Source organism: Diabrotica virgifera, chromosome 9 (assembly GCF_917563875.1).
Source record: "Diabrotica virgifera virgifera chromosome 9, PGI_DIABVI_V3a".
NCBI lineage: Eukaryota > Metazoa > Arthropoda > Insecta > Coleoptera > Chrysomelidae > Diabrotica > Diabrotica virgifera.
The window spans coordinates 15,459,695-15,484,869 of NC_065451.1; the positions used below are offsets into that span (position 1 = coordinate 15,459,695).

A 25,175-nucleotide genomic window follows, 5' to 3' on the forward strand; every position below is an offset into this window, starting at 1 on the left:
AACAGAATATGCTCAACAATCCTCAAAGCTATCCCAATTGAACAAGCAGGTTTTAGACCAAATCGAGGTTGCACAGACCAGGTCTTATCTCTCTGTACCTATATAGAAGCCAGTTTTTAAAGAAAACTAAAAAAAATCTGCTCTGTTATAAATTTGTCAGCAGCTTTCGACACAGTCTGGTGAGAAGGAATGATGTATAAACTCGTACGTACTTTTCCACCGACAGAGTATTTCAAGTAACTATGATATCCGAGTTAAGTACCACCAGAAAACTCAAAAATGGTCACCACAAGGCTCGGTACTCGCACCATTTTTTAGCTTTTACATCGCAGACATGTCGACAACAACATCAACAAAGTTCGGCTATGCTAATGACTGGGCTTTATTAACACAAACAAAATCGCAAGAAGAAGCTGAAGAAACTCGCAGCGAAATGTCGACCAGCACGAGTAAATGGGATAACACTGACGACTGTATTATTGTTCTCTCACTGACCAACTGTTTGCCACAAATTCTGACTGTTTGCTGAAGTTTTACTGTTTGTAGGCAAAGACCTAAAATATTTCATGAGTTCACATGATATTCACGTGATCACTCTTTCTTTTGGCTAGACAAGGTATAAAAGTATTCTATCAGAGATTTTATAGGTTTTCGAACAATTATTGTTATTAGCAGAAACATGTTAAATCCCTTAATCCTATGGGTTGGAAAGTTACAAAAGTACTGTTCAAAAACTAATCTCTTAAAATAAAGGGTGATTAATAACAAACTACCATAAGAATCGCACACATACAATCTTTAAAATTTATTTTTTCTGTTAAGTGAAAACACTCCTCCTCAATTTTTGGATATGTTGTTTATTAATAAGCATACTTTCTTAAAAAAAATTAAAATCCAAAATAAAAAGTGTATTCTCCGTTTTTGAGGTGATTAACTACGACATGTCTCGTCCATAAGAATCACAAACGTACAATCTTTAAAAATTATTTTTTTTCTTAAGTGAAAACACTCCTCCTCAATTTTTGGATATGTTGTTTATTAATAAGCATACTTTCTTAAAAAAAATTAAAATCCAAAATAAAAAGTGTATTCTCCGTTTTTGCGGTTTAACAAAGACATGTTTCCTCCATAAGAATCGCACACATAGAATCTTTAAAATTTATTTTTTCTGTTAAGTGAAAACACTCCTCCTCAATTTTTGGATATGTTGTTTATTAATAAGCATACTTTCTTAAAAAAAATTAAAATCCAAAATAAAAAGTGTATTCTCCGTTTTTGAGGTGATTAACTACGACATGTCTCGTCCATAAGAATCACAAACGTACAATCTTTAAAAATTTTTTTTTTCTTAAGTGAAAACACTCCTCCTCAATTTTTGGATATGTTGTTTATTAATAAGCATACTTTCTTAAAAAAAATTAAAATCCAAAATAAAAAGTGTATTCTCCGTTTTTGCGGTGATTAACTAAGACATGTTTCCTCCATAAGAATCGCACACATACAATCTTTAAAATTTATTTTTTCTGTTAAGTGAAAACACTCCTCCTCAATTTTTAGATATGTTGTTTATTAATAAGCATACCTTCTTAAAAAAAATTAAAATCCAAAATAAAAAGTGTATTCTCCGTTTTTGAGGTGATTAACTACGACATGTCTCGTCCATAAGAATCACAAACGTACAATCTTTAAAAATTATTTTTTTTCTTAAGTGAAAACACTTCTCCTCAATTTTTGGATATGTTGTTTATTAATAAGCATACTTTCTTAAAAAAAATTAAAATCCAAAATAAAAAGTGTATTCTCCGTTTTTGCGGTGTTTAACAAAGACATGTTTCCTCCATAAGAATCGCACACATAGAATCTTTAAAATTTATTTTTTCTGTTAAGTGAAAACACTCCTCCTCAATTTTTGGATATGTTGTTTATTAATAAGCATACTTTCTTAAAAAAAATTAAAATCCAAAATAAAAAGTGTATTCTCCGTTTTTGAGGTGATTAACTACGACATGTCTCGTCCATAAGAATCACAAACGTACAATCTTTAAAAATTATTTTTTTTCTTAAGTGAAAACACTCCTCCTCAATTTTTGGATATGTTGTTTATTATTAAGCATACTTTCTTAAAAAAAATTAAAATCCAAAATAAAAAGTGTATTCTCCGTTTTTGCGGTGTTTAACAAAGACATGTTTCCTCCATAAGAATCGCACACATAGAATCTTTAAAATTTATTTTTTCTGTTAAGTGAAAACACTCCTCCTCAATTTTTGGATATGTTGTTTATTAATAAGCATACTTTCTTAAAAAAAATTAAAATTCAAAATAAAAAGTGTATTCTCCGTTTTTGAGGTGATTAACTACGACATGTCTCGTCCATAAGAATCACAAACGTACAATCTTTAAAAATTATTTTTTTTCTTAAGTGAAAACACTCCTCCTCAATTTTTGGATATGTTGTTTATTAATAAGCATACTTTCTTAAAAAAAATTAAAATTCAAAATAAAAAGTGTATTTCTCCGTTTTTGAGGTGATTAACTACGACATGTGTTCGTCTATAAGAATCACACACGTACAATCTTTAAAAATTATTTTTTTCTTAAGTGAAAACACTCCTCCTCAATTTTTGGATATGTTGTTTATTAATAAGCATACTTTCTTAAAAAAAATTAAAATCCAAAATAAAAAGTGTATTCTCCGTTTTTGCGGTGATTAACTAAGACATGTTTCCTCCATAAGAATCGCACACATACAATCTTTAAAATTTATTTTTTCTGTTAAGTGAAAACACTCCTCCTCAATTTTTGGATATGTTGTTTATTAATAAGCATTATTTCATAAAGAAAATTAAAATCCAAAATAAAAAGTGTATTTCTTCGCTTTTTGAGAATATGAACTGCAAAGTGTGGAAAATTGGTTTTAATATAAAATTTTATATTAAGTATAAGTTTTACTATTGGTTTCCTTTAATTTAATAATATACTTGCTTGGTAGTACTATTGTCCCAGTATTTTTGCGATATTTTGAAAAAAAAATCTATGGATGGAATCTATGGATAACTTCACATCGGTTATAATAAAGGAGAGAAAGTTGGTTGGTAATATTTCAGTCATTTGACATCGAAAAGTCAACGTGGTCAGAGGAAACGGAATATTTAGTGACAGGTGTGAGGAGGTGGGGGGGGGGGGTTGTTAATTTAAAAGGGAACCTAAAAATTTGTTTAATCTTATTTCTATTTAATTGTTGGTACCAACCAGGTTCCTCATGTGTTGTCTATGGTAAGTTTTAAATTTTGAAATATTTGATAGATTAAAAGGGTGGTATTTTTGATAACTTGTACGTCCGATCATGCATTCATACAACGATAACTATTGTAAATATTTATATGCTATAAAATTGAATTTGTAGGCTTAGTGAATCTGAAAAAAAAATTTTTTTAGCGTGACATTTTAAATTAAGAAACACGTGTTTTATATTTAATGAATAATGAACTGATCAAACTCTGTATTAAATGTTCAAACGGTCAGGCAACTATGGGATATTAACAGAATGAGCTCAAATGTCGTACCAGCAAATTTTTCTGACAAATTAATAAAGTTGTAGATTGCAAGCTGTGTGTCGCCACGTGGAGGAGTGCACGTGGTAATTGATTATCTGGTAGAAACAATGAAATGGAACAATTGGTTTTGTACTATACTCATAAATCAAATGGAAAAACTATGGAAAATGGATTTGAATAAAATTAACTGGATATTGGAAAATTAGTGGTGAGTAGTTATTGTAACAATAGTTAGTTATTGTTACAATAACTACTCACCACTAATTTTCCAATATCCATTATCCACTATTCCTCTCCCAGCTAACCTATTAGCATAAGTTGGACGTATTAACATGTTAACAACTAAGTGGCAACGCATCCCTTGTAACGGCATGTAAGTAGATCAGAGCAATATTACTATCTATTATTATTATTTTTTGAATTTTTTAAGCATATTTAATTTTGATTAATATTTTAATTAGTTTTTTAATTAAAAAAAAAATTATTTTTAACTTTTTCAACAAATATTCATAAACTGCATGCATCCATTTGCTTATACATGCTTGTGAGTATCTCTTACTCATAAGTGTGCATTTGTATGTATCGCATTTCTAAAATGTCAACAGTTGCAAACCTTTATTTCAAAAAATGTTTTCGAATTTAGCTTTCTATTAACATTTGTGCAACCAGACAATGTTCTAACTCTGGTTTTCTTTAATTGTAGCATTTAACTACTTGTAACGCCGACCTGAAGATGATCTGAATAATGTAGAGATCGAAACCGGTCGTCAAAGTATAATTAAATGATTGTGAGTAAGTCGTTGTTTCATTCCTACATTTAATTTGAATTTTATTAGATCATCCAGGCGTACCTATTGACGGTAGAAAGGTTAACCTTAATATCTACAGTTGGTAAAGACGGCCAGTGAGATTAGTAGTCGTGAATTGTGTTTGCTAGAGGTGAGGAATAGTGAATATGTGCAAACGAATTATTCAAACCGACATAATGCAGTTCATAAAAAAGCCATGTTCCGAAGTAAGATCTCGGTCTACTAATGTTGCCGATGGTAATAATAGGCCTATGTTAACGTCAGATGTCAGAAACTGCAGTATTGGTGAAAATATATTTTCACCAGAATCAGTTACGTGTGATACAAGTTCGGCAGCCCCTATTTATAAAGATATCGATTGCTTTGTGGGTAACGAAAAGTGCAGTGACCCACTGCACTTCTAAACAATCTTCTTTCAACCTCTAAAAATCGTGTAAGCCGTTTTCGAGATAATTGAGGCGTTCCATATATAAAACTTACTCTGTATATAGCAAATCCGTATAAAGATTGTTCTTGTAGTTATCATCCAGTAGATATTTCACCATATTTGCTGTTACAAACACACACAAGCCCTTTGTTATTCCTGCCTCGGCGATTACGTCTAAGATAGGCTTAGCAGCAAAAAACGTCCTATCTAAATATCAAACGATATCCTTCTAAACGATTATGGTGTTAGCCAATTGCCCTTTTTTGTGCACAATAGGAGGAGATTCTCCCACGATCGTGTTTACGTTCCATTCAATGCTGCATAATGAGTTGTGGGCGTAGAAACGTTGTATAATAATGATTATGGGTGTGTTTTTATACGAGTATACGTATAAAAAAACTCGGTGGTAGGCTAGTAACAAAAGGAGACTCAGAAACGTGCGGGTACTACTTTTGTTTTAGTTTTTGTGTAGGTACGAGGGTTACGATAAAAATAAAGTATTAGTGTATAAAGATAATTTCAAGGCGTTCTTGCACAAAATGACTTACACCATTATCATCATCAAGACCTTTCATTCGCTTAATATTGTTCTGAACATATTTCCTTGTGGCTACAATTTATTATTTTATTTGGGAAATAAGCCACAGTTTAAGATTTGAAATTAAATTTATTTGATTTTTCGACTTCCAATAGTTCCAATTCGGAAGTTTGATAACGATTTCCAAAGTGGAAGTCGAAAGGTCAAATGAGTTTAATTTCAAACTTAAATTATGGCTTATTTCCCAAATAAAATAAATAGCTTTCATTTGCTCTCTGATTCGCTTATTGCGGTAAATTAGTCATCATTCTTCTTGTGTATTGTCAAAGTTTGTTTTATCATTTGGCTTTCGTTAGGGGCCGTTTAAGTATTACGAAAGAGGAGGGGGGGGGGGTCAAAAATCTTGAAAAATTGCGTTACGCAATAGTTAAACGCCAATTAGAGTGCGTTACGTAGGGGGAAGGGGAGGGATCAAAAATCTTCGAAAATCGCGTTACGTAATACTTGAACGCTCCCTTAGGTACAATCTCACTTTCGGGATTTTGATGTCCCTCATGACCTGGTCCTCCATCTCTCTCTGGGGCTTCCCATTGGTCTTTCAGTTGCTGGCTTCCATCTGGTGACCTTCTTAATCAGTAGGTCAAATGGCTACCTTCAATATTTTTGACCGCTTTGCCTACATCTTCCATGTCAAAGTCCTTGTGGAGGTAACATTTCTGATAGATATATCAACGATGTTCCGTAATACTTTATTCTGTAATCTCTGGATGATCTGCATATTATGTACTTGAATTAGTACTGCTCCAGAGCTAGTATCAATATTTGTTTATATAGCAGTTTTTTGGTATATATGAACAATGCTAAATTTCTTCTCAATTAGCCAATACATTTTCTTGTAATGGATAGCCAGTTCTTCCCTTTTCTTTTTAATATGTAATACCTTTCAAAAATTTTGCAGAACATGCATATGGTATTTGGGCATCATTTATTCTAACTGGAATACTTATTTTGTATTTTTTTATTTGTACAGTAAGTTAACGTGAATTGATTTAAGTAGATTCATTTAGTTTTAGTATCTTTTTTTAGTCCAATTATGGTTTTTATTTATTGGCAACAGTAATTTTTTTGCTGCTTCTTCGCTGGTATCACTTACTGTTTGGATAGCAGTATCTGCATAGGTGGCTATAGTATTATTTTCTAGTTCTGGTATGCCGGATGTGTATTAATAGGTAGAGGATCAGACCTAATATGCTTACTTGATGGGCTCCTGCTTTGATTTCTGTTACATCTGTGTACACGTCTTCTTGCTTAATTCTGAACTATCTGTTAGATATGTATGAATGCCAAATAGCTGAATATTGTTTAGGCGTAAGAATTTTGACTTTGTAGATTATCTATCCCATATATCATCCCATGCTTTGTCGAAGACCTTAGCTACGTCTAAAAATATTGTAGAAAATACTTTTTTTTTCTTCTAATGATTTTTCAATTATACTGATCTGTGTACCTGATCGTAGAATGTTTATTTTTAAAGTCAAATTGATGGTTTGAAATTATGTTTTTCTCTTGTATGATTGAATTCATTCTCCACTGATTTGATCATATTATGCAGGTGCCCTCTTCGGATTTATGTTGTCTTTTATTTCATCAAATACTTCCTTGTTGTTGGGTGTATACTTCCTTGTTAATGGGATGTTAGTCTGGTTTTCTCTCTTCTATCTGATTAGGCTGCAATGGTATTTGATCATTAATTTGGTCTTGTATTTTCTAAATATGTGGCAAAGTTCTGTGCCTTTTGCTGATTGTTTCTAGCCCAGCTTCTTAGCTACCGTCTTCGGTTTAATGGGTGGAGAATGGGCTACTGGTCTTTTTTTATTGGAATTTTTTATGTTTTGAATCTCTTTGCGGCGTAAATGAAAATATAATATTAAGAGGGTGTCGGATTAGAGATATTCCAGATATATGAAATCATTGCCTTAGCTGTCCACATCCAAAACGATAAAAAATAAATCTTCTTTTTCTTCCTTCTTGTATGTAGGCTTGAAAGCCTGTTTCTTCTTCAATATTAGCCTCCTAAATTAAGTTATCGCACCATCTTTTTATTGGTCTGCAAATACTTCTTCGTCTATTTGTGACTTATCTCGTGCTATTCGTACTATCCTATCCTCTGCTATTCTACTAATGTGTTCGTTCCACTCCTGTTTCCGTTTTGTCATCAATTCATCACATTTCTTCTACATTGCATGATCTTATTATGTTTTCGCTTCTATCCAACAGACTTTTCCCTGATATTCGTCGGAGTATTTTCATCAATGTTGTTTCTAGTAGTCGTCTCATTTTAGATGTGTCAGGTCTCATCTCCGCCGTGTATGTCAATATAGGTCTAATTGCTGATTTATAGATTCTTGCTTTTGTGTCTTGTCTTAGGTGTTTAGGTAAAAATATTGTAGAATTATTGTTTGTTCTTCCAGATTGTGCCATTTAGAGATCCCGCCGCTTTACTGGCTTCTAAGCTTTGTCGTCGTATTTCCTCTTCAACATCTCCGTAACTGGTTATATCTATTCCCAGATATCTAAACCTTGCTTTTCCATCAATTTCGATTTTACATTGTAGTGGGTATCTAGATGTTGTCATACATTTGGTTTTTTCTGCTGATATTATCACATTGTATTTCTTGGCTGTTGTATTGAAGATGTGTGCTAATCTTTGGAGATCCGAGATCTTTTTATTTATTAAAACATAAATAAAAGGGGAATAACCCAGAGAGTCAGAGAGTGGATCAACAACATTTTTTACATAATTAGATCCTCGTAATGAAATCAACAGTTTAAAGAAAATTAGGCAAAACGCGTTATTAAAGACAGAAGCCAACTGTTTACAAAAAACCCGCTATCGAAAATTCACGTCCCACCAGTCTCGGTCTCGTTTCCAGCAAAGCCATAAAACATCGAGAATTTCAATAAAATCTCGATTCTCGATTCCCATTATAGGAACTATAAAGAAACTTGATAAAATATTGCAGTCAGATGGTCAGTGACCTTGTTGTACCTTGCCTTTGGCAAGATTGTTACTGAGAGGTGAATTGTTCAACTTTCATAATTCGTAGCTGCTGGAACTTTGGCTTGTAAATTTGAACGTAGTGTCCGGGCTGTAAATAAGAATAATGGCAGTTAATGTTTATAGATAGTTAATATAAATTATGACGTAAGGGTGTGGGCACGAGGAATTTTTTACGCCTTTATTTTTAATTTGTTTTTAACGATTTACATTTTGTCATTATAAAACCGGATGAAGTATACAAAAACGAGACTATGAATTTAGCACTTGATGATTTCGAGAAATGGTATGAAATTGCATCTTGAAACACGAGTAGTAAAGTAACGAAAAGGTTCTCATAGGCGTACTTCTTCTTCTTCAGCGTACTTCTCCATTTAAGAACATTGGTTATCAGTTATCATCATCATCATAGCTCATAACTATCTTAATTTTATTCACTGCTACCCTAAATAACATGCTTGTATCAATACCATACTGAGGAAAAATTGAGGAAAGAATCTCAAGTACTCAATTCGGTTTTCGCTGTGGCCTTGGAACGCGTGATGCACTATTCGCAACCCAAGTTTTAATTCAAAGATGCAGAGATGTAAATCATGACGTTTTCATGTGCGCGATTGATTTTGAAAAGGCCTTTGATAAAGTTCGCCATGAAAAAATGCTACATATTCTCAAAACTACCGGTCTGGACGGTAGGGACATTAGAATAATCGCAAATTTGTATTGGGCCAGGCTGCATGTATTAGGGTTGCGAATCAGTGCTCTGAAGAAGTAAAAATCAAGCGCGGAGTTCGACAAGGCTGTATATTGTCACCAATGTTGTTTAATCTTTACGCTGAAACAATCTTAAATGAAGTCTTGGAAAACGCAAAAGAGGGAATACTCATTAATGGTATGCTTATGAACAATATCAGATACGCAGATGACACCTTGTTGCTGACTGGATCAATTGAACATCTTCAAGCGTTATTGAATCGAATGGTGGCATTCTGCGCGATATATGGACTCAAACTCAACGCAAGAAAAACAAAGTTTATGGTTATTAATAAACAGGCAGCCGTAAATAATAATAACTATAACGTAACAATCGGTAATGACTCAATTGAACGAGTAAGTAATCTTGTATATCTGGGTACTCATATTAATGAAAGCTGGAACCCTAGTACAGAAATAAAAAGTAGAATTGCCAAAGCAAGAACAAGTTTTATGAAATTTAAGAAAATCCTGTGCAGTCATGATCTAAATTTGGAACTTCGCATAAGAATGGTCCGATGTTATATATTCCCAGTACTACTTTACGGGGTTGAAGCATGGACACTGACAGAATCGCTTTTAAAAAACCTAGAAGCATTTGAAATGTGGGTCTACCGCCGTATTCTGAAGATCAGTTGGGTAGAAAGAGTCACAAACGAAAGGGTTTTGCAACGTTTGAATAAAAGTTGCGAAGTAGTGAACACGGTTAAAAGGCGCAAATTGGAATACTTTGGTCATATAATGCGTCACCCAGAAAAATATGACATACTTCACCTTGTCATGCAAGGTAAAATAATGGGAAAAAGAAGTGTGGGCCGCCGTACAACTTCTTGGCTTAAAAACCTACGCCAATGGTTTGGGAAAACTAGCACTGAACTATTTCGTGCGGCTGTAAATAAGACAATGATTGTTAATATGCTGCGCAACATGAGAGCCAACGATCGACAAGCGGTCTCGGCACCTTAAGAAGAAGATCAATACCATACCAATTTCGCAAGTTTTTCAACCATGAAGTCCTCTTTCGTCCTGGACTGCGTTTGCTTCCGATTTTCCCTTGCACAATATTTTGTAGCAATCTATATTACTTTTATTCTGTATAAAATGATGTGTGTCCGTTGGAGAATTAACTAACGAAACTCTGAAGGAAATGCACAAGTTTATTGAATTGTTAACAGCTTAGGGTACAAAACCATACTAAATTAATGAATATAAACTACTTATTTCTTAAAATCTTTCATAGTCCTGGAACATATCACTGACACCTCGAAATTATCAGCGTGGGTGTTTATCATCTCCGATGTAGTCTAGATATTGAAATAAAAACACACACAGTGGCGTGCTCGCCATAACACCTCCCTCCTGAAGACCGAAGCTGGGGTGCCTAAGAAGGGCTTCTTTTGCAGCTTCGCAGTCTCTCTGGACTCTGGACATGCTCCGCACAGGGCAGGTAGGGCCACATGAAACAAAGAAATCAACCGGCAATAAATCATTCTACTTTTGTTGCTATGAGAAGGCCGTAGATGAAGTGTATTGATTAAATAAAATCCCTTTAGAATATGGATAATGAAACCTCATATCTACTACTTGCACTTGCCGTATTACACTTCAACTTTGTTCAGTTAATAGAATCACAAAATATAATAGCATACGGTTAAAATAAAGCTTGCGTAAATTTCGTTGGATTATCTATCTATAATAACAGTTAGCATTTCCTTTGTTTATTAAAAAAGAAAAGTTCGACAGATTATATTAAAATTTTCCAGGCAGTGGTGTTGTTTAATTTTAACTATTTTTCAAAATATGAGTCACCGATACCAGGAGAACTATCATTTATAATTTCAAAATAATTTCTGTTATTGTATCAACTGCATAGAGAAGAGTCGACCAGATATTTTGTTAAACGTAGTCGAATTTCGAGTTTTATTCGAGAATCACATAGCAGTCTTTTGATTCTTTAGCCTGTTTTTCTAGCCTGTTTTCTCTTTACTGGTCTAATTTTCATATTTACTCCCTCACGTGAAGTACTGACAAGTATGATCTTCCACAATCTTTCAATTAATTCCCAACATAATGCCACATGCACTTTTTACAAGACAAAAATGAAGGAAAAAACAAGTTTGGCAAATACCAGCCGTAATTGTTTGCTTTAAGATCGCTGTTGCAAAAATGCTCCATCGTAAAAGGCCAATTAAATCTTCTAAGAACTAAATAAAAGTTAATTTGCAACTTCCGGAGATAAATTCGCATAATGATATTTTACCACAAACTATAAGTTTGTAGCTGGAAACAACCGAATATAAATTACAATATTACAAAGGAATCATTGTGAATGTCCTTGTGAAACGTATGCAGTTAGCACTTCCAACTATTCGTTTGGCGTTTGGTACAAAGATTGAACAGATATTTTTAGTTGATATTAAGTTGCCATTAACTAGTATTGTCAAAAAATTCTTAGATAAACAATGTGAAAATTATTTTACTTATAAATGTTAATGATGGGCAGAGAATGCAAATTTGACAGTTGACTCATCATGACCTAGGACTTAAATATAGACATAATAAGAGTAGACAATGCATCTTTCATTTCATGGGTAGCTAGAGTCACGAATATAGAAGTGTTAAGGAATAGGCAGAGAGAGGGAAATTGAAAACACAATAAAAGAAAAGAAATTGCTATATCTCGGACATGTGAAGAGAGGCGAAAGATATAACATCTTGAGACTCATAATTCAAGGAAAAATAGAGGGTAGGAAGAACCTGAGAGAATGGTTTGGTAGCAGTTCAAGGCAACTGCTCAGAGCAGCTGCCTCGAAGGTCAAAATAGCCATGATGATTGCCAACCTTCGTCGCGTAGATGGCACTTAAAGAAGAAGAATGCATCTTAAGCAAAATAGTGAAACGTGGACCACTCGACCGATGATTTTTCTATCTCTCCTTACCGCGCGAACATGCGAGTATTGGGACCGTGCAAGTTCGGCAAAGCGACCCCTATTTCTACGCTCTGTACTTTTATTCGCACTTTTAATTATATTGGCCAATTATATTAGTCCTGGTTACTGGATAATTGTCAAGGCCATAGTCCAAAAAAATAATAAGAAGAAAAACTAAGATGCAGGTTATGTGATGCAAACGTAAACAATTGTATGTAGTAAATAAAATTAGTTATTAAAATGCAGTACTGCAAGCAAAATACAATTAATTAAATTTACCTTTATATAATAATTGCATATCATATCAATATTGTGGAGCAATATATAATTTTTCTGCTTCAATGACAGAAGGTATGAAATATACGTCAATTTGACAATTTCAATTGACAATATGAATTATTTAAGATAGTTGTAATATTTCTCCGCGACTCGCGCACGGTCGTTTCTCGTTTCCCTTCCAAGTACTTGCACACCGCGACCGCGAATATCAGACGGGGAGAAAGATTATACAGTTTTGACAGAGTGGAAGAATTTACCTACCTTGTTGTGAAACTAAAGGAAAATGGACATGAAGATAAAGAAATAGAATCCAGAATTACAAAAGGCAACCAGAAATACGGAATGCTAAGATCCCTAATGAAGCCTAAGTCTGTTTCAAGAAAAACAAAAGAAAGAATTTACAAAACAGTGACTATCTACGGTTGTATATGGAGCTGAATTATGGGTTTTGAGAAAGGCAGATGAAGAAAAATTAGAAAGATAGGAGAGAAAAATTCTCAGATCAATTTACGGAGGCATAAATACACAAATGGGATGGAGAAGAAGGACAAACAAAGAGTTGGAAGAGCTGTATAGGGAGCCAAAAATCACCGCAATAATAAAAGCGCATAGAATAAGATGGCTGGGACATGTGCACAGATTGGAAAACCATGGAATGGACAGGATGATATTGAACAGGAAACCAGTCGGGAAAAATATGTAGCTGAATTATGGGTTTTGAGAAAGGCAGATGAAGAAAAATTAGAAAGATAGGAGAGAAGAATTCTCAGATCAATTTACGGAGGCATAAATACACAAATGGGATGGAGAAGAAGGACAAACAAAGAGTTGGAAGAGCTGTATAGGGAACCAAAAATCACCGCAATAATAAAAGCGCATAGAATAAGATGGCTGGGACATGTGCACAGATTGGAAAACCATGGAATGGCCAGGATGATATTGAACAGGAAACCAGTCGGGAAAAAAGTAAAGGAAGACCTCGTAAAAGATGGCTTGACAGCGTCCAAACAGATTTACGTGAATTAAAAATAGAGAACTGGAGAAGCAAGGTATTAGACAGAAGAGAATGGAGAGGAGTGGTAAAAAGAGCGCAAGAGAAATTGTAACACAAGAATGTGTCATGAACTGTAAAATATATATGTACCATATACGTATATATTTATTTATATAATGTATTTTTCAGTGGCGGCTCGTGGCTTTAGGGACAGGGTCGGCAAGGTTTTATTTTTGTTTGTTTTTTCCTATAAATTTAGAACCTTAACCTGTTTATAAATTAACTCTATATAGTCTATGTTGTTTCGAAGTAACAAAATGGGTTATAACGTCATTGTAAAAGTTATTATTGCTTTGGAGAGATTTTAAAAGTTTTTTTCTATTGACATTTAAGACAAGCTTGACATTCTCTCTTGTTTCATGGTGTTTCGACAATACGTCTTGACTCTTTTGAGACAAGAGAAATCCCGTTTATTTGAGGCAGAATTTTCCCACATTTGAGGACAATAATTATTTATTAATTTCGGGAACAGTTTGTTGTACCTAATGAATTGCAGTATATAAAATTATACATATTTTGTAACTTGTCCCACCTTCCGAAAATATTTGGATCAGCATATAAAACTGTTAATTCAGTTTCTTATTTTATTTGATTAAAGAATGATGGATAATTTTTAATGAACTTGTCTAATAGATATTTTTGAAAATTCTTTGGCGTAACTTTTAAATTTTGAATCGTCAGAGAGGTCAATTACTTATGACAATGAGTTAATAAAGCGGGGGTGCAATAGTTTTAACTTTTGCCTGGAGACCATACGGCAGCGCCGTCATAAGTTTGCCTTACCAATTTATTTTTGATATCAAAAAATGTCTGTCCTTTAAAACACCAAAAATATATTCTGTCTTATGGCTTCTACTCACGTCTGAAAACCTAAAAACCTCTAATAAATATTAGACGTAACGCGTATCGAAAAAATTGATAATTGTGAATGACATGTTACCTCTATCAGTAGTTTCGTCTACTTCTACCAAAAAGCATCAAAATGTAACTACTAATTGATTATTTCATTCTGTGCTGTTTTAGGTACGCCGCTAAATGTCTTCCGAGTCTGAAAGTAAATTAGAAAATTCCAGATCGTATTTGTTTAAACAATTTTATTTGTTCTTTATAATTAACTTGATTTAACGAATGCTCCGATTCATCCTGTCCCCTAAATGTTAATTCCTGACAACTTAAAAAAAATACAATATCAATAATTAAACGACATAAAACTACTTATTTCGTAATTTCATTCCGGCCGCGCTAGGAAGGTACGTGGCTAGGTACGTGCCTTGCTGCCGTTTGCAGATCACCTATCGGCAGATTGGTATCTGCCTGACTTACCATTCAAATGAATACGGGGAATGTATAATTGGTTGCCTATCTGCTAATATTCCATAGCTTCTTATTACAAGCAAATCATCAATCTGGAGACGATCTTTATAAGAATTCACACAATCGCAATCGGGTGCATGGCTATAGTATCATTAATTTGAAAAGTCTTTAATGCACAGCGCACAGGGATCAATTAACGTATCGGATCGATCGAATTCTTTTAAAAACAATGAATAAAATTTAGTCTGTATTATCTCAGATATTTTTTTATTTCACAGAAAAGAATATCATCAACTCTGATTAAATTAAGGCTATGGGTACATAATTCGCAAATATTTTACGTGTATCCCCACTTTTTCTGTCTTTACACGGCAAATTACTATGGATTACACGGATATGTAAACATTACTAGAATGTCATTCTACTTGAAAATGTCATCATTAATTTAAAGAGATGGCTTTTGAATGTTCTTGGATAACTGTTATTTTTATAATTGCAAATTATTAATTCAGTTACTAAATGTGATAATTTTTTCACTAACTATGTATTCAGTGATTGTAATAATTTATTTGTACAACAAAAACTAATACTCAATCGAGAAAAGAGAAAAAGTGTTAAAGTGATTTTTTAATAATATATTGTTCTTATGGAACGCTTACAATTTTGAACATCTTTAACAACAAAATACTTGGATCACAGAATATATTATCCTGATGTATTCTCTGCTTGGATCTTCCACAAATAATACACAATAAATAACTTTTTATTAAGTTCACGTCTTAAATCAATTATTTATCAAATACACACTATATATCAATAATATTTAATCAATAACTCAAAATATTCCCGATGCAATGTCAAATATTTAAAATTGTCACTGATTGTCAGTGTCTGACTGACAATATATGCGGACAATATTATATTCGGCTGAGTACGTTGTAAGACAAAGAAAATATTACCACAGCATTGTGTTTATTTTTTTCGAATCCTGAAAAAACCAATAAATATTTTTGAAAAAACATTTTTAAACGCGGAATGAAAGACTAAATTATTACCGAGGGCCGAAAGTCCCTTAGAATAAATAAAAAGTTTATTTTGAATGAGATATTTGAAATTAAAAATCACACTAAATTTTCTCTTAGTTTTTCACCCCTGTAACTTATTAAAATAAACATTATAGAAGTTCTCAGGAACTTTCTGCACTCGCTAATAACGTAATCTTTCATTCTGCGTTTAAATTTTTCAAAAATACTAATTAGTTTTCTCAGGATTCGAAAAAAATGAATCCCCATTTGAATAGCATTGCAGCCGAAAATACGTACCGATCCTCTTAAATATGGCCTGGTATTTTTAATAGACAAATATTGTATATTGTATGTGTGTGTTCACAAAGAGGGGATGGCATTAGATTTATATTGTATGTATAGTAAAAAAAAATGTAAGTGTGTATTTCACGTCCAGGGCCTACATGGCCTGTTGAGCAAAATAAATAAACTTCGTAATATAACTGACATACTTTCGATTTACCCCAAGATGAAGAATAAAAAACACTTCGAATGCTTTTTAACTCGTCAAAAGAACAACGCGACCGTGTCAGTTGTTTAAATATTGTCTATAGTGTTGAAACACAGGCCAATAAATCTGAAGAAAGTTAATTGTATAAACAAATAGCCATAAAGTTGATCTCAAAGAATACTCGGTGTTAAAAAGCGCGGCGCCACTACAACAAAATACGTCTGAAAGCGTTCGAGATGCTCGAAGAGAAGAAGAGGTTTGGACCGTTCAAGGCCATCCACTCCCGGAACCACGAGTACTAGTCCTCGCCCGCCCCTTCACAGTTCACCTACAATGAGTATTACTACGAAAAATTTTTTTGTACCGACAGCATTCCACTACGGCCACTTTTACCACCAGATTTATAATGTAATGCAACGTATCACGTATCTGATCATCGAACTTTGTGTCTGCTGCGTATCTTCGAAAAATGCAGCGATGCCTCTCGTGATGGAACAAAGAGAGGACAATAAGAACGACCATTTATTTTCGTCTTGAGAGGGATTTAATGGTGACTCACGGTTTTTGTACACCTCCAGTAACCATTATAATCGACTTTCTACTTAAAGTGTTCGAGTTTTATATCGTTAAAGAGGAAGATGCAATGGATGTTTATCAACACATTTACATAACAGTTTGAAAACTGCAATAAATAACGAGAAAATATACTCACAGACAAAAATATTGCATTACCTTCAATCATTATTTTTGAAGGGAATACTTCATATCGCTTGGTATGGACTAAAATCGTATTTGGCGTCATTGAAAAATCGTGACGCGAGTAGTAACCTTGCGATATACCGTAGTATACATATCTCCTAAACTTATTTTAACTTTCTTAGTAAACTTAGTACAGATCTCAAATTATGTATTGTTTGACTGGTTTCAGGGTGATTTCAAGTATAAATCCCGAATTTTAAATTATTGGCTGGCTTCGGGGTGATTTCAAAATATAGGGGTGATTTGTTTAATTTTCTCAAAAAAAAAATAGTGCGACACATGTTTTATGGTAAAACTAAGTATGCATCTGGAATTTGATTATATTGACTGGGTTCGGGGTGGTTTCAGTGGTTTCAATCCTATAGAGGTTGATTGGTTCAGTTTTTTGGAAAAATACAGTGCGACATAATTTTTAAGGTAAAACTAGATATACAAGGAGATTTAGAATTTTCTATGATTTACTGGGTTTGGGGAGGTTTCAACCCTATAGATGTTGATTAAATTTAACACGTTGACGGACAGTGCGTCAAATGTATAAGCAAGTGTTGTGACACTATATGTAGGTATTTTGCAAAGTAGAATAGGGAAAAATGAAACGTCTATATAGACGTTGTGTCTATCAATGAAAATTAGACGTCTATAGACGTTCTGTCCGTCGGACAAACCTTTTTTAACAGGTTAAAAATTTGGAACGTCAGACTACGAAAACGTCAGATGTATTTTGTGCGACAGAACTTCCAATTGATTTGTTACCCTTTCATTAAACTCTCATGCAAAAATCGGACTGCTATTACTAACCAACATGATTCCTGTCATTTGTCATTTGATATGTTCTTCGTGTTCCACTCATTAAAATGCCCAGATGGTGATACGACACCAGTCTGATTTTTGCACGAGAGTTTAATGAAAGGGCAACATATCAATTGGATGTTCTGTCCGACAAAATACATATGACGTTTTCGTAGTCTGACGTTCCAAATTTTTAACCTGTTGCACCATTAAAATTTCCCCTGTTCCAATGTTCCCATATATCAAAGTTTGTCCAACTAGACACCGGTAAGCTATTAATAAATTTTCAACTTGCTATTAATCAACTTTTTTTCTTATGCGGGATCCAGACCTATTTACTTATGACGCCTTCATTGGGTATAATAACTTTGTGCTAATGCATGAGGATATACAATATACAATATCTTGAGTATATTGGAATTCAGGCTTTACATTGACCACCAATGAGTCCTGAAACAAATCTCATAGAACATGTATGACGACCAAGAAATCCAGAAATCTATTGTCCACATTCAATTGCAGGATTAAAAATTGCTGCACAACAGGAAGAATCAAATCGATTTTCGCAAGAAACCATTCTACACTTTCTGCGTAGCATGCCTAGAAGAATGCAGCCTATCACTAGAGCAAAAGGAAGAAATAGAATACTAAGTACTTAATTTGTCATAATGTTGCCGTAAAAAGTGTTCTATCGTTGTTTTTTTTTCTGGAACGTGAAGACAGTTTTCTTTTGTAGTGTTTACCATTACTTGTTGATCTCATAGATATTTTTTGTTGTACATACATCTAACAAACATTTGTTATTTATAGAAAAAGACAGCATATACAAAATAAGTGATTGATGTGATCGTTCATGGGTATTCTTTCATTTTTCCGACTGTAGTTTCTCTTTTACACCAGCTTCCTTTAATTTTTTAACTCCTAGTTTTGGGTTTCTTTGGAGTTTTCTAATACGTGTAAGCTTAAGCGTGAATCTTCAGAAACCTATAGGTATAAGATTTTTACGTAAAATATGGGAAATACTATACATATCATCATCATCATAATCATACATCTCCAAGTGGAGCAAAGGACACCTTGCGGTGTTTCAAGTAGCATGAGGTATGATGGTGAGGTTGCTATAAGGTTGATGAGGTTATAGTAGTCCCGTCCCACGCATCATACGATACAGAGCATACGAACTCATCAAAACTCATCAAAATGACTTACAAATGCGTTCAAAAACTTGGCAAGAAATTATATCCTGATTCGAAATAAAAAACAAGACAGACTACTAGGTCAAAGAATTCCATAGTTTATTCTTTTTTTAAACGGTGCTTGTTTATTACAATCTAAAATGAGTTTTCCTCAATATTTATACGTTGTGTATGTGTGTATTTTCGAGATAGTAACTTTGGCAAACCGCGATCTAATTATAAAAAAATAGTATACATTCTGCCAATAGCTTATTCATAACAGATTTTGGCAGGCTTACAATCAACCGGATATTCCGTTCTTAAAATACACTTAATTTATAAAGAAAACACGTACACGACGATAGTGCCGTAATAAATCTAAAATTAGGATCAAATACAAACATTATGGTTAGGTAGTAAGTTTGTAAATTCTTTGGTGTGAAATGATGGTAGCCATAAAATAAATAAATGAATAAAAATCTCGTATTAGAACGTAATGAGAGAAGAAATTAACCACAAAGAATTTCATTCTTATAAAGCGATGTTCATAGAATAATATACAGTGCCGGCAAAAAAATCTACATTGCCAACATGCCAACTAAATCACCAAATTTGAAGACAATTTGCATGCGTTCTGTCTGCGCTTGGAGGGGCGGGTGGGGAGGGGGGACAGCATACTTGCGACGGCAATTATCTATAGTTACGTACGGAGTACGGACCACTTGGCTAATTTGGAGTATTCTACGCATTTGCACTGTAAACAGTTGGCTTTGTGTGGGTAGTCTTTGATAAACTTCTTCTCATTTACCGCGTAAAGTTTGAGATCGTCAAATTCTAAATTGAACTGACAAATATGGGTCGAAAGAAACTCACAAAAGAGGAGAAGGTTCGTGCTTTAACATTACTGGAGAAAGTAGACTTTGTAATTACCGTAGCACGTGATATTGGTGCTTCAAGAGCGGCTATTTATCAACTGAAACATTGCAGCCAAACGTTTCAGTTGATAATAGCCCCTCTTGAAGCCCCAATATCACGTGCTACGGTAATTGCAGAGTCTCCTTTCTCCAGTAATGTTAAAGCACGAACCTTCTCCTCTTTTGTGAGTTTCTTTCAACCCATATTTGTCAGTTCAATTTAGAATTTGACGATCTCAAACTTTACGCGGTAAATGAGAAGAAGTTTAACACTGACTACCCGCACAAAGCCAACTGTTTACAGTGCAAACGCGCAGGCGCAGAATACCCTAAATTAAATAAGTCAAGTGGTCCGTAAACTACAGATAATTGCCGTCTCAAGTACGCTATCCCCTCTCCCCTACCTTCCCCACCAAACGCAGACAGAACGCATGCAAATTGTCTTCACATTTGGTGATTTATTTGGCAATGTAAAGATTTTTTTTGCCGGCACTGTACAATATTTGAAAAAAAAATGTGTGTGTACTTTGTACGCACGTAAGAAGTTATACTTCTACTACATATTATGTGATTTTTAAGACAATACCAAAAATTTAAAAAAAAAATAAAAGAATAAAACGCACACAAACACATTGATAAATGCCACAAAGAAAAAATGATTTCTGAAAGATAATAATTGTTGGCAACAATTTTAAATACGCATTTTCTGAAAAAAAAATTATATAACAAATATACTTACAATCGCACAAAAAAATAAAAAAACAAAAACTTGCATCGGGAATCGAACCCGTGAATTTCGGGGTGCTTTGATTCGTAATCGAAGCCTAGACTCACTCGTCCAATTCCACATTATTTGTCATGTGGAAAAATAGGGTAACTGAACGTTTTACTGTTTGACAGTTGTTTTGAATATAATTAAATTATGTAGTTTAAATTTTGTTGAAGAAAATATTAAAATATAACAAAACAGTAAGAAAACAATATATTAGATGAAGATTGGTAGAACTTTTGTTGGTAATCAAATTAAGTATGTAAATCAAAGCATTACATATCTACTAGATAAATAAATCTACGCCAAAAAATCATAATTTAAAAATAAAAACCGGACCTAATTTGGGATTTCTCTCTAAAATCCCCATTCTTGAGAAAATTAATGTACAGTAGAGTATACTCTACTCACTCTACTGTATTTCAACCTAATCCAAATGTATAATTACAATATGATTATAATAAAAACTACTTACCAAATTATAATGAGTTTTCCTTGTAAAAAATAGTCCAAAAGTCCAAAAATATAGGTATATGAAAACTATTTAAAAATGCAGTATAACTATTAACTAACTTTTGTTTGTTGTTTCTTTTCACACAAATTTTAAAACGCAACAACCATAAATAATCTAACTACAGCTGTGCCACAGCCGCCATATTGAATAATTTTTGACATGCCATTTGAACATCCAATCAGAACAAAGTTATAATGCGCATGCGCCGGGATCATAAGTTTTAACATATAAAAATTCACCCTCATATCGCCGGTAAAGAAGTATAACTTCAAAAAAAATTCTTGTGTTGTAAATTTTGTATGTGGCAATGTCTAGGAATGATCTATTTGATATTTTCTGATAGATTTTAGCACGTGCCATCGTGTGATCCTCGGTATCCTGTTTGGGAGTTTATTTTAGCAGAATTCTCAACTGAAACATCGGCATCAAAAACACCCTAGACAGGGCAAGAAAAAGAGCGAATCTCCTAGGCGTATTATGTGAAAAATTTGGAAATAATTTTACCAAAACTCTCCTGCATACCTACACTCAACATTCGTCCAAAATCCAGCTCCAACATCAGAGCTAAAGAGGTCCTGAAAACTCCTTGCCACCCTCTAGGGCACATACTCACCAGGCGTCCCAAGAAAAGTTCCATTCCCTCCAGCCAAACTTCTTCAATTTGCCGCTAATGAACTTCCTGAAGAGTACTAAGCATAGACATATTAACGGTAGACAAGGCATACTAAGCAAAAAAGCGTAACGCGGAAGCAATCGATCGGTGGTATATCTATCTCTTTTAACCAAGCGATCCCGCGCATGTGACAGACAAAGATGGCTAGACGCTAGACCACCCAATCCTTAATATGGGCGTTACACCTCGATGCACAGAGCGGCCCACACATTGCCTAATCTACTAGTTATTATATCTATGGTATTAAGACGTCTTAGAAAAAACTCCCCTAAGATATTGCCGATAACATAAGCTGCAAGCCAAAATGCAGATTAAGAGCCGTTCCAATGTATGGCTGGTAACATCAAAGTTGTTTTCTACTCACGGTTTGATTGGCTTCTACTTCCAAAACTCACTACACTCTTCGGCTTCATAGCCAGTGCATACCACCTTCAACTTCGCTGCACTAGCAGTTATGCCACTCCACCATTGGCACATAACGTTGCTGGTCCCCATTTTAGGCTTCCTTAACAAAAAACAGAAAGCAGACCTACCTTGAGGAGACGAAAGCCTAAACAAAGTTTCATAACGTTCTGTATTCGATTCGCTATCAAGCCTCTTTTTAGTCCAGATTTTGTTTAAAATGGTACTTAAACTTTTACGCGTTAGTAATCTATAACGGAATCTAGTTCCACAGTTTCCAGATGCCGAGTTTGAATTTTTGTTTGTTGCTGTTCCATTCTTATCTCTTATCTCGCGAGAAGGTAGGTACAACTTGGCAAATTTCACGTTGACTGAGATGCGCAAGGAGACTATCAGTGAGTTTTTTATCTTAGCTAGCGTACTAACCTATCTATTCAAAAAGAACCCTCATCCGGACCTAGGACCGTTAACACTACCATTAAGCTGGCGAATTCACACAACCATCATGCAAGTAGACAAAAATAAAACTTATATCAAAGCATATACCAAACAGAATATAACAAAAGAATATAACAAAGAATATAGCAATCATCATAAATAACAAACAGTTTCATTTATTCAGTAAAACAAATTAATTCGTGTTAGCTGAAAGATGTTATTCATTTCAACCAAAATACACTGACAAATCCCACGGGAACGTGGAAACATAAAGGCCTCTAATCCCGGAAAGCAATGTATCATTACAAAAAAATGGCCTTAAAGATCTACATCTGTTCTCAATGAGTATAAAACTTATCTAAATGTACCAATTTTCTTTCAGGTGGGGATAGAATCGACGCTGGAGCAACCTTACTTCGTGATGGGCCAAGGTTGGGCGTCCTGCAGTCCTGAACGCACGCAACGACTCTTCGGTTTGAAGGTGCATAAGTTACAAGTGGGTGATGTTCTCATTTCCCTGACCCCCAGGGATAAGACGCCGAGCATTTCCAGGACCGGGACAGGGACGACAATCATGACAACGGCGACGACAACGTCGATGACAGCCAGGCAACAGCAACAACACCCCGTTTGCACAGTAACGAAAACACAAATACCAGTTACGAAGGTAGGGTTAGAATTATAAATCTTCTTCTTCTTCTTCCTTCTTGTATGTAGGCTTTAAATCCTGTTTCTTTTTCAATATTAGCCTCCTAAATTGTTTAAATTATCGCACCATCTCTTTCTTGGTCTGACAATACTTCTTCGTCCATTTGGTGACTTACTCTTGTGCTATTCGTACTATCCTATCCTCTGTCATTCTACTAATGTGTTCGTTCCACTCATACTTCCGTTTTGTCACCCATCCATTTATGTCTTCTACATTGCATGATCTTCTTATGTTTTCGCTTCTCTTCCTATCCAACAGACATTTCCCTGATATTCGTCGGAGTATTTTCATCTCTGTTGTTTCTAGTAGTCGTCTCGTTTTAGATGTGTCAGGTCTTGTCTCCGCCGTGTATGTCAATATACGTCTAATTGCTGCTTTATAGATTCTTGTTTTTGTGTCTTGTCTTAGGTGTTTGTTCTTCCAGATTGTGTCATTAAGAGATCCCACCGCTTTACTTACTTTTAAGCTTTGTTGTCGTACTTCCTCTTCAATCAATTTCGATTTTACATCGTAGTGGGTATTTAGATGTTGTCATACATTTCCTTTTTTCTGCTGATAATATCATATTGTATTTCTTGGCTGTTGTATTGAAGATGTGTGTTAATCTTTGGAGATCGTCTTCTGTCTCGGAGATTATTGTGGTATCGTCTGCATAACATATTGGCATGGAATGGAAAGTGTTTCCAATTGATCAGCCAACATTGCTTTAAACAAACGATGGAAAACTCATGTAGATGTCGGAAAGAAATGGGCATTGAATATGATAAACTGTGTAGGTGTAAAATATTTTGTAGGTTATTTAAAAGCAGTGGCGTGCGGTGACTTTTTCGAAAGGGGAAGCGATTCAATAAGGATATAAAAATATTTTCTTAAGGGTCGAGGGTCGAGCAACTTTCAACCTGATAACACTCTGATGCGCAGGGGCTCTCTATCAGCAAAGTACTTAATTATGTGAGACGTCCTGCGTACAAGGACTCACACACTAAATCCGTGACGCATGAATGCGTGAGGCACTCTATTCCCGCTATTTCTAGTGACTAGTGACCTATCATTGATCTGTATTGCTAGCTCGGTCCTTGAGTCCTCGCGCCGGGCTTGGTTTTCTAAAGAAGAATCATATTTAAAAAAAAATATACTCCGAAGCATTTTCCACAACACACAACTTTCACTAAAATGACACTTATTTATACTCGAGGTCTATTCTCCTATCAACTTCTGATAATTGTTGAATGCAGTCTTTTTTAATGGATAATAGGGCTAACTTTCAAAGTCTGTCTTCGCTTGTTGAATTTCTTTTAACCTCTTAATTTGAAACTTTTAATGCATCTTAATACTGCAAAACTTCGTTCAACTGATGCACTTGTGGCTGGGATAGTTAGTAGTACTAATTCACACAACTTGACCACTTCACACAGCGACTTGTTTAAACCAGTAGTTATAAAGAAATCCCAGATTTCTGGGTATTTCTTTATCATTCATGTCAGTTGGTTCATAAATGATACTTAACTGAGAATGCAAAGATGGGATATCAAAAAATTTTCATTATTTAATCGTAATGACATAAATTCCTCTGTGGGAAATTTTGATGAATTATAATTAGAAATATTAAGATTATATATAATTCTACAAATTTTAAATCGTTAAAATTTTGAAAGCTAGAATTCATTTGTTGTAGAATATTATCAGAAGGTCTCTTTGTTTCCTATGTTTTCTCTGTCTCTCTGTCTCCGAAATTATCAATCTTCATTATTTTTCTTTCATGTTCAAACCCCATATGTTCAGTTTTATCCCAAATATTTTTAAA

The 25,175-nt window shown here is 34.2% G+C and overlaps 1 protein-coding gene across 6 annotated transcripts in view; it reads left to right on the forward strand.

Annotated features, from left to right (window-relative positions):
• Positions 1 to 25,175, forward strand: part of LOC126892198 (protein mono-ADP-ribosyltransferase PARP4) — a 400,117-nt gene that overhangs the window by 352,631 nt on the left and 22,311 nt on the right. For all 6 annotated transcript variants that reach the window (XM_050661687.1, XM_050661691.1, XM_050661688.1 and 3 more), the window contains exon 5: positions 23,045 to 23,329. In XM_050661687.1, the coding sequence (XP_050517644.1) occupies positions 23,045 to 23,329 (285 nt within the window). The remainder of the gene's footprint in view (positions 1 to 23,044; positions 23,330 to 25,175) is intronic.